General features: G+C 38.0%; 1 protein-coding gene across 1 annotated transcript; it reads right to left on the bottom strand.

Moving 5' to 3' along the window:
• Positions 1-1,220: 1,220 nt before the first annotated feature.
• On the bottom strand, positions 1,221-12,995 carry LOC307170021 (CD276 antigen homolog). Its single transcript, XM_079890955.1, has 4 exons — positions 12,944-12,995; positions 12,207-12,247; positions 1,551-1,877; positions 1,221-1,377 (listed from the first exon to the last, which is right to left on the bottom strand). Exons 1-4 carry the CDS (start codon positions 12,952-12,954, stop codon positions 1,262-1,264), a joined length of 495 nt encoding a protein of 164 aa, XP_079747081.1. The 5' UTR covers positions 12,955-12,995; the 3' UTR covers positions 1,221-1,261.

Genomic DNA, 12,995 nt, shown 5'->3' with positions numbered 1-12,995 from the left:
ATCGATAGTCCTAATTATCAACTATCAATTAATGAACCCAGAACCTCAAATTAATGAACACAAAAATAATTTATTCATTATTTGCTGTGGTGTTTTATTAAAAATGCCTGAGTAAATGTAAAAAAAAAAAAAAAAAAAAACCTTTTGTAGTTGCCATTTTGAATGCACAACACAAAAATGTATATATGAAATGCCATCTGAAATTTTCTTCTAGGATGGTATTTTTTATCAAGCGCGTATATTTAAGTTAAGTAATTTCACTTTAATGACAATTAAAGGACAAGTTCGGTATTTTACACATAAAGCCCTGTTTACAGATCGTTTCTGATGAAATAGAACGGTTAAGATTAAACTTTTGACAGATGCTGCTGTTGCGAGAATTTTAGGTTTATTTCGCTTCCCCCCCCCCCCCCTCAAGAATGGTAGTCTATGTGCACTGGAACAATCCTTCCTAAAACGCATTAAACTTTCATGAACTTTCTTTTCAAGAGATGAAACTCACCGAGTGGTCAGGGGTGTTCACTGATATGCTCATACAAAAATCGCTGCAAAAGATGCTTTCCAACAGGTGTTTTACCATTCGTTGTAAAACTGTGGACCTATTTTTCCAAACGTCTCACACCCGAACATTCTTCCGTTGAGAGCTTGAATAATAGACACTCCAGCCCAGTTGGTGGCGATAATGCACATTTGCCAATTGCAAGCAAACCACTGGCATTTCACTGAATACACAGAAGAAGCAGAAGAAGAAATACCGTACCTCACACAGCACATTCAATGCAAGTCAATGGAGTTGGACAAAAACTATGATAAAACCTGTTGGAAAGCATCTTTTGCAGCGATTTTTGTATGAGCATATCAGTGAACACCCCTGACCACTCGGTGAGTTTCACGTCTTTGTAAACGAAAGTTTAATGCGTTTTAGGAAGGATTGTTCCAGTGCACATAGACTACCATTCTTGAGGGGGGAGGGGAAAGCGAAATAAACCTAAAATTCTCGCGACAGCAGCATCTGTCAAAAGTTTAATCTTAACCATTCTATTTCATCAGAAACGATCTGTAAACAGGGCTTTATGTGTAAAATACCGAACTTGTCCTTTAATAGGTAATCTTCATTGCTATTTAAGTGAAATTACTGAACTTAAATATACAAGCTTGATAAAAAATACCATTCTAGAAGAAAATTTCAGATGGCACTTAGAGGCTTTTGCATCTGAACTCTTCATATATATATATCTATGGAACAATAGAACGGGCAGAATCAAATAAACTGCCGAATGAATCCAGATAACAGGAGGAGTTGCAGACTTCTTCCCAGGCTTGTTTCTGTGCCATGGCTTCTTACTGGAACTGCTCTGTGTTCTTTTACTGGCCGTTCTGTGGAGGCAAAAATTAGGAGAAAAATTAAATGCATTGAAAACTATTTTGGCAATATTTGGCATGCAAAACAATATTGTACAACATGTTTGACTATTTATACCGACTCTGTTTAGATTCCAATCACATAGAAACTCCAAATGTATAAAATTAGGAGGCATTACAACACACACCTTTGACCACCAGTTGTGTACTGTGATGAACTCCCACATCTGGAACGAAACAGATGTACGTTCCTCTATCGGAGAGCTGAAGATCGGTGAGTTTGAGAGAGATCTGGCCCTTCTTGAGCTCTTCAGGTAAAACTTCTGCTCTGTTCTTGTACGCTGGGTCTTGGTTTCTTACATAAACTTCTCCACGGATAATATCGTACACATTCCTGGTGTCGTTGTGTCTCCAGTGGATTGTCAGTTGTTTTTCTTCAAGTACAATTCTTCTGTCACTGCACGGCAAAACGACAGAGCCTCCTTCAACGCCTCCAAATACTGGATACAGAGAAGCTAGAAAACACAACTTTTTTTTAGTTTTATATAAATTTAATCGTTCACTATTATTATACAGCGGGGTCCAAAAGTCTGAAACCACATTGAAAATCTGGGGGTTTTTCTCAAAAATTTTATTTTATTACAATTATTTCTTTATTTCTAGGTACGAAATCAAGTATAGCTTAAAGAATTACATTGATCAGTGACCTTTTATACAGTCAGATTTTCTTTCATTCAAATGTAAAATGTTCTTTGGAACTTCTTAAATCATGCTGGAAATGTTTTGCAAATAAATTGTAAAGGCAAGCAAAAAAAAAAATACATATTAAATCATTAAACTGCAAAGTAAAACGTTTCACTACTGGTTTCAAACCTTAGTACCCTACTGTACAGTATAGTGATGGGAGAAAAGCTTCGAAACAATTTAACCAATTGCTTTGCAAAATGATTCACTGTTTCGAAGTGTTCAAAACACCACACTCTGGCGACCCCTGCTGGTCACAACGGTGTACTTGCAACAGATACTCAGGCCAAACATGCTAAAACACCTTTTACAAACCCATTCCAAATGTTTTGTTGAAAGTAAAATCTATCCAATGCTATTGACTAATCATCTAATAAGATTAATTATCAAGTGTAATGCGTGTTTTTTATCAATTCCCAGGGCTTGTTTTGTTTGTTCCATGGATTGCTCAACTAAACAAACCAATAAGAGACTACTACTATTATTCCTTTCAATTATACTAATGTCTAATAAAAACGTCCACAAATGTATAAAATTGATCAGAGATCTAGTAAAACCCATAGATATTTGTTCAATGATCTCACCGAATCTCCATGATTCATTAACCATTAACATTTTATCTCTAATCCACAACGGCTCTGCCTTATCTACTGAAATCACGTGACTTTGGTAGTTTGAAACACGCGCCCAAACACTGATTCAAAACAAAAGACTCATAAAGGTTTCTAAGCAGTATTTCTGTACAGTATTTGCTCTGTTCTTACCTGTATCTATCAACAGTACTGACAGATAGAGAAACAGCATCTGAAAATCAAGAGAACATTTAAATAACAATTATGCTGAGCAATGTCAAGTCCATAAAAAGTAATTCAAAATATTTCCGTCATCATTAACCATAAAAAAAAAAAAAATCATCAACGATATCTTCTTTCAAATGTGCATCATTTTATATTTTATTTTCATCCTATCTTGGCTGTAGTCTACAGTTGAGGGTAAACTTGATTGGTCCAAGCATGTTAGTTACTGACAGCTATTTTGCTCAATGAAATGAAGACTTGTTATGAATCTTTGTGCAGCATTTACTCTTTTTTACAGTTCACAGTCATACATATGTTTATTTTATGTCAATGTCAATGAGTGTTGAACTGAAACAGGCCATGAAACTGAATTTTGACTTTTTTCATTCAAAAATGTCCCAATGAATAGATTTGTTTCTTTAATATATATATATATATATATTGCACGTGTAGCCTATGACTTTTGGAAGTCCAATTTGATTACCATATGCAGTTTTAATAAAGTTGAATTAGTTAACCTTCTATGTCATTTTTACTCTTCAAAGTGTACAATTGCAGTGTTAATTTTAATAATTTACTGTTAGGCCCATAAATAATAAGGATAAACAACATTTAAAAAGTATATAATTATCTAACATCTTACTAATACAAATTACGAACAATCAATGAAAAATTGACAATGAATAATTCTACTTTGTTATAATGTTGCGAACGCGTAGACCGCGACGTTGCCATAGTAAATGCAAACTTTCTATGCACGTTTGCACGACTTTCGTTATAAGTGTGCACTGGCTTGTCTTGTTTGCAGTCTCATTCAAACGTCTCGCGTCATGCACAGTTTTCATTAGGTTTTTTGCTTTGTTTGTTTTTTACCCGTGAATGGTGAATGAATGGTCTTTGTGTTGCAAAGACATCATAAATCAAAACGCTATACCACATAAAAATGATTCTCATTATTGTACACTGAAACTTAGCTCAACAACGTGCAGTTTAACTTGAGAAGGTCTTACCGTCGGTGCATGTTGTAGTCAGAAGTGTGTGAGGGATATTCGGACGCTAGAGCAGCTGTGTGGAAATACAAGATGATTCAAATAGCCTACAGCGGGAAACTTTGCAAGACGTTGAGACTGGACCGTTCCTCAACCTCTCGTAGGAGGAGTCCACAACTCCTCATGGGTTCTTCAACGACTAAAGTCCAAACCTAACGAGTATGGTGAGGCTGCAGACCTGGACCGGTAGATATCTGCCCCTGTTGTTCCTGATGCGTCCAGTAGGGGGAGGCTGTACAAGCGACACGAATTGAGGTAGGCTATGTTAAATTATTGTTGTCTTGATGGGTCTATAATTTATTTCGAGAGACAATAAAAGTAGCCTACTTCAGTCAGGTCGATGTTCTGTCTGGCTCAAACTTAGCTATCCTGTAGGTCTTCTCTACCCGCTCTGTCTCAATCACTTTCAAAATTAATTGTATTTTTATTGTCTGTCTTTAGCTTGCGAGAGATGGCCTCTTCTACTGGTAAGACCCTGTTTGCTCCTTGCATGGTTTCTGGAGCAACATTATAGTAGATATTGGAACTTGTTTTTTGGTGTGAACACAAAAGACACATTTATAATAGGCGTATGTACAATTTGTATGTCTCTCTCTAAGTAAAGAGTTGAACTGCACACTCACTCACATATTTGTATTATTTCCGACGTCATATGATAAAACCCACATTAAAAACTTTGGTCCCATATGGTTTAAATGTAGGCCTACTGTAGATTTTGGTTTGATTTGTTTCTTATAAATGAGATGATCTAATTATCTAATTTATATCTTAATATACATTTTTCTTAAAATAGCTTACTGATTTGGACAAAAATGTATGTGGACTTAATGTGAGTTTTATCTCTCATAAAGGTGTGTGTTTGCTTTAGCTATGAAAATCTCTCTCTCTCTTTAGACTTGTCTAATCTATAAACACCCATCTCTTTAAAAAAAAAAAAAAAACTGCTTTCCAAACCAATTGCTACATGGACATGTTTTTAATGTCATTTTCAATTTTCTCTGCACAGTCCATCATCAGTGGCCAAAAGAAATCAAAGTGGCTTGACCCTTTTTTGTTTCACCAAGATGGAGCCTGTGCCGTTGTACATTCAAGATCAGGAGCAAATTCCACAATCCACATTCACCACATCAATTGTGGACAGCACAGCCACACACACACCCACACCCACACACAGTGACAAGATCAAGTTCACTATGGATGTCCTTTTTCCATAGGTAGGTCTCGTGTGTTAGCTGTGCTCTGCATCGTGTCAGATTCACATTTTTACGTGTCACGTTTTTAATGTCAAATAGTTTATCCATAATGTGAGACCATTGCTCTAAAAAGAATAGTTTTTGTGTTTAATATAGAAAAGACACTTTTGATTTTGTTCTAAAAAAAACTGTAACTGTAAAAAATATGCTTGGCTTATTTGGGGTGTGATCAATCTGAATTCTCTCTGGTGGTCCATCATCTGTGCCCTGATTTTTGTGGGACATCTGTCCCTCTTGGAGGCTGAGGAGAAAGTTCCTGTGGAGAGGACCTGTCATCGACATAAGATACTGTACGGATCCTATAAAGGAATAAATGGTCAAACATGACATTATTTACAAATAACCATTTTTTCTACCACTATCCAACTTTTGCTTCTTTTTTTTATCAGTGAGCGGGAACACTTTGACAGGAGGATAGAAAAACAGGTAAAGACTGGCAAGCCATAGGGGAGTCATCTACGGGAGTCAACTAATTCATAATGATGTAAATAAATAACTTTTTTGTGAACAACGATATTGTCTCTTTCTTTTAAATGGGCCTGGGAATTTTAGAAAAGGGATCAATTGTGTTTGTCTTCATGTAGGACATATGATTATACGGTATGTCTAATGGGCTAAATATGGTTAATATCTAAATGTAACTTTATATAAATTCACATTTATACATGTATCACTCAGTCTCCTGTATTTAAAAACCTACGGTGAATATAACTATTCTACAGTAGTTCATATATCGTTACTTTGTCCATTTGATCCAACTGTGTGTATTTTTAATTTTTCGATTCACAAAAAGAAATAGTCTTCTGTAGGCTGAGTGAAGCCCAACAGAATATCGACAGATATTTTATTCGGTAGTGCAGATCATTCCACTGTCTATCAGTGTAACGTTTATATTTAAATGAAAAACAAAACAAAACACTAAATTCGTCAAAGTCTATGGACAGGACGGTTATTAATGTGTATACTCTGGGGCAAGCAAATCACTCCGCAGTAGTAGCAGTGCTTCGACTTATCTAACTCTGGGGGATACAGTGAATAAGCTAGTCCCAAAAAGTCGGTGTGTTCCTTTAACAGTAAAGCTCAGTGTAATGAGTAGGATGTTATTTATTCCAGCAGGGGGCAGTAATAGACTGTAAAGTTAAAGCTGTAGTCTACGATGTTGAAAATCGGTCGAGAAAGCCTGAGACAGTTGTGAAGTTTTAAAAAACTCATCCCGCCCCTCCACACACACCCCCCTCCCTTCTGTGCTACCTGATCCCTCCCACCGGGAAACGACCTAAACAACGTCACTCAGTCAAGCTGTGATCACCGGTAGTAAACATTGGCGCATCTTGTTCAAATTCCGATCGGCTCGAACAGAAACTGAATATATACTGAAATATATTCAAGCACTTCAAGAAATATAATCACTTTGACCCGTGATAGGCGATGCTAAACGGCTAACATTCCAATGCCGACCGGCAGCATAAGCATGTTGTCAGACTGATAAAAAGCTATTATGTAACACCTCACACCATAAAAGTAAAAAATAAATGCTTACCTGCTCAACAAAAAGTCAGCCGTGTCAGCGTCGTTTTTTTTTGGTTTGTTTTTTCTCCATTGCTCAGCTGATGCTACTTTGCTAGCTACCATAGACTGTCAGCTGCTTGCCCGCGAAATTTCATGACGCAGGAGGGGGGCGGGGTGGGGTGCGGTGGGGTGGAGACGCGAGCGTCAAGAGGAGCGGGGGATTGGATGAGAGCAGTTGACCAATGTAAGCTGTCCGGCCGGACAGCTTACATTGGTCAACTTCTCTGCAGCTGTACACCCAATAGAGTGAATGGATTTTTTTCATTCTTTTTTCTCTTCATATTGTTAGGACTGTACTGTAGAACCATAACCAGCATCTAAACGAGGTTATTAATAATGAACAATCTTTGAAATCGTAGACCATAGCTTTAAGTGCATTTGCTAAAGAGATGTGTGGTGATTTGATATGAGCGTCCTCCCTTCCTTTGCGCCCTCCACCTCTCCCCTTTCTCTCTCGCCTTTTGCAAATCTCACCATTCAACTTCAGATTTTTATTTGACAGGTTTTCCCATTTAGTGGAGCGGCTAAGTGATATAATCGTTCAGTTTATGATACAAGCGTGAAAATTGGCATGAGCAGTCTCCATGGGTCACTTGACAAGAAAATTGTCCGAGCCACTTGAAATTTCAAGATTTAAAATTTTTCAAGATGGCCGACACCTTAGTGGAGCAGTTAAGTGATATAGTGGTTTATTTGGTGATACAAGCATGAAAATTGGCATGAGCAGTCTCTGATGGTCACTAGACAATAAGCCACCCACAGCTACTTGAAATTTCAAGATGGCGGCCATTTTTCAAGATGGCCGACACCTTAGTGGAGCAGTTAAGTGATATAGTGGTTTATTTGGTGATACAAACATGAAAATTGGCATGTGCAGTCTCTGATGGTCACTAGACAATAAGCCACCCACAGCTACTTGAAATTTCAAGATGGCGGCCATTTTTCAAGATGGCCACCACCTTAGTGGAGCAATTAGGTTCATGGCAATTTCCATGCTTGTATCACCAACTAAATTATTTCTTAAGCCTAATTGCTCCACTAATGTGGTGGCCATCTTGAAAAATGGCCGCCATCTTGAAATTTCAAGTAGCTGTAGGTGGCTTATTGTCAAGTGACCCACAGAGACTGCTCATGCCCATTTTCATGCTTGTATCACCGAATAAACCACTATATCACTTAACTGCTCCAGTAAGGTGTCAGCCATCTTGAAAAATTGCCGCCATCTTGAAATTTCAAGTGGCTCGGACAATTTTCTTGTCAAGTGACCCATGGAGACTACTCATGCCAATTTTCACGCTTGTATCATAAACTGAACGATTCTGCCAAACATAAGCACTTAGCCGCTCCACTAATTGGAGCTGTGAGTGTAAATTTTAGTGTACACATACAAATATTTTTTGTACAAGTTTCTCAAATTCACATCTACATGCTCTCGAGTTTTGCTACTCTTTTACCTTCATATTTTTCTTCCTGCTTTATCAGAATCAGAATGATTTTTATTTGTCATTGTAAAACTTTGTAAAACGAAATTTAAATTGCTACTCCTGTTGCTTAGAAGAATACATTCATACACTCACTCAAGTCATACTTTCACGCAGAACCATACCGACACATACACATAATAGGACCGGTCACATAGAGGCAGTATTAAAAAAAAAAAAATCTCAATACTGGAAAGTGCAAAACAGGCAAGATAATCATTCATCATGATAAGGTCCTATTTCTGTAAGTGAGTGTTTAGAGTTGTGATGGCTGTGGGGGAAAAGATGTCTCTGAATCTGGATGTGCAGGTTCTGACAGACCTTATCAGACGCCTTCCTGAGGGGAGGAACTGAAAGTGTTCGTGGCCTGGGTGAGAGGGGTCCTTGATTATGTTTTTTGCTCTACTGAGGTAACGGGATGAGGCAATGCTGTCAAGTGTGGGGACAGGGCAGCCAATGATTTTTTCTGCAGAGTGGATGACCCTCTGCATGGATTTTTTCTGTGCCACAGCTTGCATACCCACTGTGATGCAGTACGTCAGTATGCTCTCTCTGGCAGAGCGATAAAAGGCCACCAGCAGCGTCTCCCTTAGGTTGTTTCTCTTCAGCAGTCTGAGGAAGTAGAGACGCTGCTGTGCCCTTTTGATGATGGTGGTGGTGTTAACAGTCCAGGACAGGTCATTGGTGATATGGACCCCCAGGAATTTGAAGGTGTGGACCCTCTCGACACTAGCTCCTCCTATGAGGAGTGGCGGTGGGTCCATCTGCCGCTTCCTCCTAAAGTCCAGGATCAGCTCTTTGGTCTTTGATGTGTTGAGCTCGAGGTTGTTGTTATGGCACCATACTGTCAACCTCTCAAACTCAGCCCTATAGTGTGTCTCATCACCCTCTACAATATGACCGACGACTGTGGTGTCATCTGCGAATTTGATTGATGGTGTTTGTTGGATGAGCTGGGGAACAGTCGCTGGTGTACCGGGAGTATAGCAGAGGGCTGAGAACACACCCTTGTGGTACTCCTGTGCTGAGTGTGATGATGGCCCAGTCGAACAACTTTTGAGAGGTTGGTGAGGAAATCACTTATCCAAGTGCAGATGGGGGTGGAGAGGCCCAAGTGGAGCAGCTTGTTGATGAGGATGTCCGGGATGATGGTGTTGAATGCAGAGCTGTAATCCACAAAGAGCATCCTCACGTCAGTGTTGGGGTGTTCCAAATGGTTTAGCGCTGCGTGCGTCGTTATGGCGATAGCATCCTTCCGTGGACCTATTTGACCGGTATGCAAACTGATGGCTGGGAGGCTAGATTTTATGTACCATATTACAACTGGTGTCAATGCAACTGGTCTGTAGCTGTTAAGGTCCTCTGGAACCGGCTTTGGCACAGGGATAATGATGGCTGATTTGATGGAACGGTGGCCTGTGACAGGGAGCTGTTGATAATTCTGGTTAAGACTCCTGCTAGCTGGTCAGCACAGGAATTAAGGACTCTGCCCGGCACCCCGTCAGGTCTCCAGTTGCCTTTCGTGGGTTGATGGTCTTTAGTGAACATCTCACTTCATGTTCCTGCAGACTGAGAGTGTGATGGTGATGGCTGGTGGAGACAGCAGATCTGTTTCAGATCGGTCAGCCTCAAACCTGGCAAAGAAGTGGTTCAGCTCCTCAGCCAGCGAGGCCCTCGTCTGTGTTGGTGGTACTGTTGACAGTGCTGCCTTTGTAGTTAGTTGTTGTATTCCCTGCCACACTCTGCACGGATCATTGTCTGCTAGGTGGTCCTCCACCCTCCTCTTATACGCCTCCTTTGCCACCTTGAATCCCCTCTTCAGGTCCGCTCTCGCAGAGCTGTACTGTTCTTTATCCCCTGATCTGAAGGCGATGTTACATTGTCTCTTGACCTCTCTCGTCATCCAGGCTTTCTGATTGGGATATGTATTTATACTAAATTCAGACAGTTTTTAAATAGTAAACTTCATAGATTAAATATAAACAGGTTTCAACTATAAAATATTTACATTGAACGGTCAAAATTCATATTTAAATAAAGTGCAGGAGGAATCCAGATGACATTAGGAGGAGCAGAGTACTTCCCAGCCTTGCTTTTGTTCCAGCGCTTCTTATTTGAGCCGTTGTGCATATTGTGCATGATCTTTCTGTGAGGCAAACCAACAAGCACAAACAAAGCACTATTAGGAGTAAAAACTAACAGTAGGGCTACTGTAAAACACGTTATTATGATTTGAGCAAAATAAGTGCACAGCTTAGATTACTTTGATTATAAACACATGGAAATTAAAACTGATGAACAAAAGTATAGTTATTACAACACACCTTTGACCACCAGATGTGTACTGTGATGAACTGGAACAGCTGGAACGAAACAGATGTACGTTCCTCCATCAGAGAGCTGAAGATCGGTGAGTTTGAGAGAGATCTGGCTGTTCTTGAGCTCTTCAGGTAACACTTCTGCTCTGTTCTTGTACGCTGGGTCTTGTGTCTTTACATAAACTTCTCCACGGATAATATCGTATACATTCCTGGTGTCGTTGTGTCTCCAGTAGACTGTCAGTTGTTTTTCTTCAAGTACAATTCTTCTGTCACTGCACGGCAAAACGACAGAGCCTCCTTCAACGCCTTCAACCAACCTGTGCTGAGAGGCTAAAACAGTATGTTATATCTTTAATTGTTGATCATTAATTAAAGCTGTCGAAACATTTTGAGGCAAAACTTTTACTTCAAAAAATCTAAGTGAGTGCCATTGATCATGTGACATCTCAAATCATTCAGAACATAATCATCATGTTTTGTTCATGTAGCTCCAGTGCTGCTGTCACTGAGGCAAGAGGAAAGACGTTCTCAGATTAATGTAGTTTATACAGGCTAACTTTTAACTCAAATTGTTTTGCAGATAATACAGTATGTAATGAAATAAGTGTTACATCATAAAAATGCAAAGTAAAACCATTTTTATTAGTGGTCGCAACTTTTGGACCCCAGTGACACTAGCCTGTTTACTTTATTTAAAAAGTATACTTTATTTGTACATTGCAAATATACTAACAAAATGTTTTACTATCTTTAAATATATAAAAATGACATTAGCATCATACTTTTACCTATTTTCACAATACAACTTTTAACACACTTTAAAATAATTGTACTTTAGTATATTTAAGAAAATAAAATATACAATTATGTGTAAAAGTGTGTTTATTTGCACTTAAAAATACATTTTAGGTATATTTTTAACTATGTGCTGAAAATGATCATTGTAACAATGCATTGAAAATATACTTTCAAAATACATTATTATATATGCTGAAGTTGTAGTATATTTTTAGTTAAATTTTACAGTAATTTTTAAGTTTACTTCCTCATGCTTGGAATTCACTTCATTACCTGGACACAAATTGCTTTCAGCATAATGATAAATGCATTGAAAAACTATTTTTTTAATTAAGGTTAGCCAAGTAATAATTGTTTATTAATGTGCATTTGTTATTGAAGACAAAGTGTGCAATTTGTAGTATTTGGAATAAGTCAAAGGTATTACTGAGCATATACTTTTTCCTCAAGTACAATACTTATGATATAGCCTATGGCTTGTATATTTCGAAGATGCTTGTAATGAATTTGTAATGTACTTGTAACACAAATAAAGTACACTTTAATATCACTAATCAAGCATGTAATTAGTCACTACACAGGCATATACTTAAAGTGCACCAAGTATATTTAAGGTTGTTCAAATTTAGCACACAAAAGTACACTAAAAGTTATGCTTTACTACACTTTAAATACAACTAAAATATACTTAGTACAAAGTGAGTTGTTTCAAATAGCACACTTCAAGTTAACTAATCATTAACACACTTGAACTTCAAGTCTTGAAGTATCCTGAATTAGTCTGGCTGCAAGTATTCTTAACATATATATTTTTTCACCAGGGTGTTCTTACCTGTATCTATTAACAACATCAACACACAGATGGAACAGCATCTGCAAACCATGAGTAGAACATGCTGGTATTAAATCCATAAAGTGAGTCTAAAATATTTTTCCATGTCAAAAAAAAAAAAAAGCCACAGCATATGCGAAATTTGTTTTTCAATAACGTGATATCCCTGCACTATAAACTTGAAGGACCACCCTGAACACCTGCTCATGCTTTGACAGCTCTTTTGACAGTTCAATATTAAACTCTGGTCACAAATAGAAAAGTTGGAACATCAAAGACTAAAAAACCCCTGACTATTACAATGTTTAGACAGCTGACTTAAAGCTGACTTCTGATCAGTAAATTGATGCCATCATGTTCACCTTGTATGCCCAATACAGTGTAATTCACCTTAGTTTTTCATGTGATGTTATGTAAGGAATTAAGATCAGCAGATCTTAAACATATTCTTAAATTTGGATTCTTCATCATATACATATTTTCTGTCAGACAACAGACCATTGGCTACACGTCACGACAAATATGGTTAGACTATTACTGTCGCAAAAACATGGCTAATTTGTGTTATTTGTGCTGTTTTTTGTTTTTGTTTTATTTGTAGTAAAAACCATGATTAATTTTCTCAATTCCAATATGGTTAGCCTACATGCTATCTAAATCACACATTAACTCAATGTTAAAAACCCACTGAGACTGTTATTAAACTCAACAACATGTTTAAATTGAGAAAGTCTTACCGTCGGTGCATGTTGTAGTCAGATGTGTGTGAGGGATATTCTCGGACTTTAG

This window comes from Squalius cephalus, assembly GCF_949319135.1.
Source record: "Squalius cephalus genome assembly, chromosome: 13".
Lineage (NCBI taxonomy): Eukaryota > Metazoa > Chordata > Actinopteri > Cypriniformes > Leuciscidae > Squalius > Squalius cephalus.
The sequence above is the reverse complement of the archived record's forward strand: the minus strand, read 5'-3'. Positions and strand labels throughout refer to the sequence as shown.

Coding starts and splice junctions, on each gene's coding strand:
- LOC307170021 (XM_079890955.1), bottom strand. Junction 1,878..12,206: donor GATGTTGTTAATAGATACAG/GTAAGAACACCC, acceptor TGTGTTTTCTAG/CTTCTCTGTATCCAGTATTT. Junction 1,378..1,550: donor TACACAACTGGTGGTCAAAG/GTGTGTGTTGTA, acceptor TTGCCTCCACAG/AACGGCCAGTAAAAGAACAC.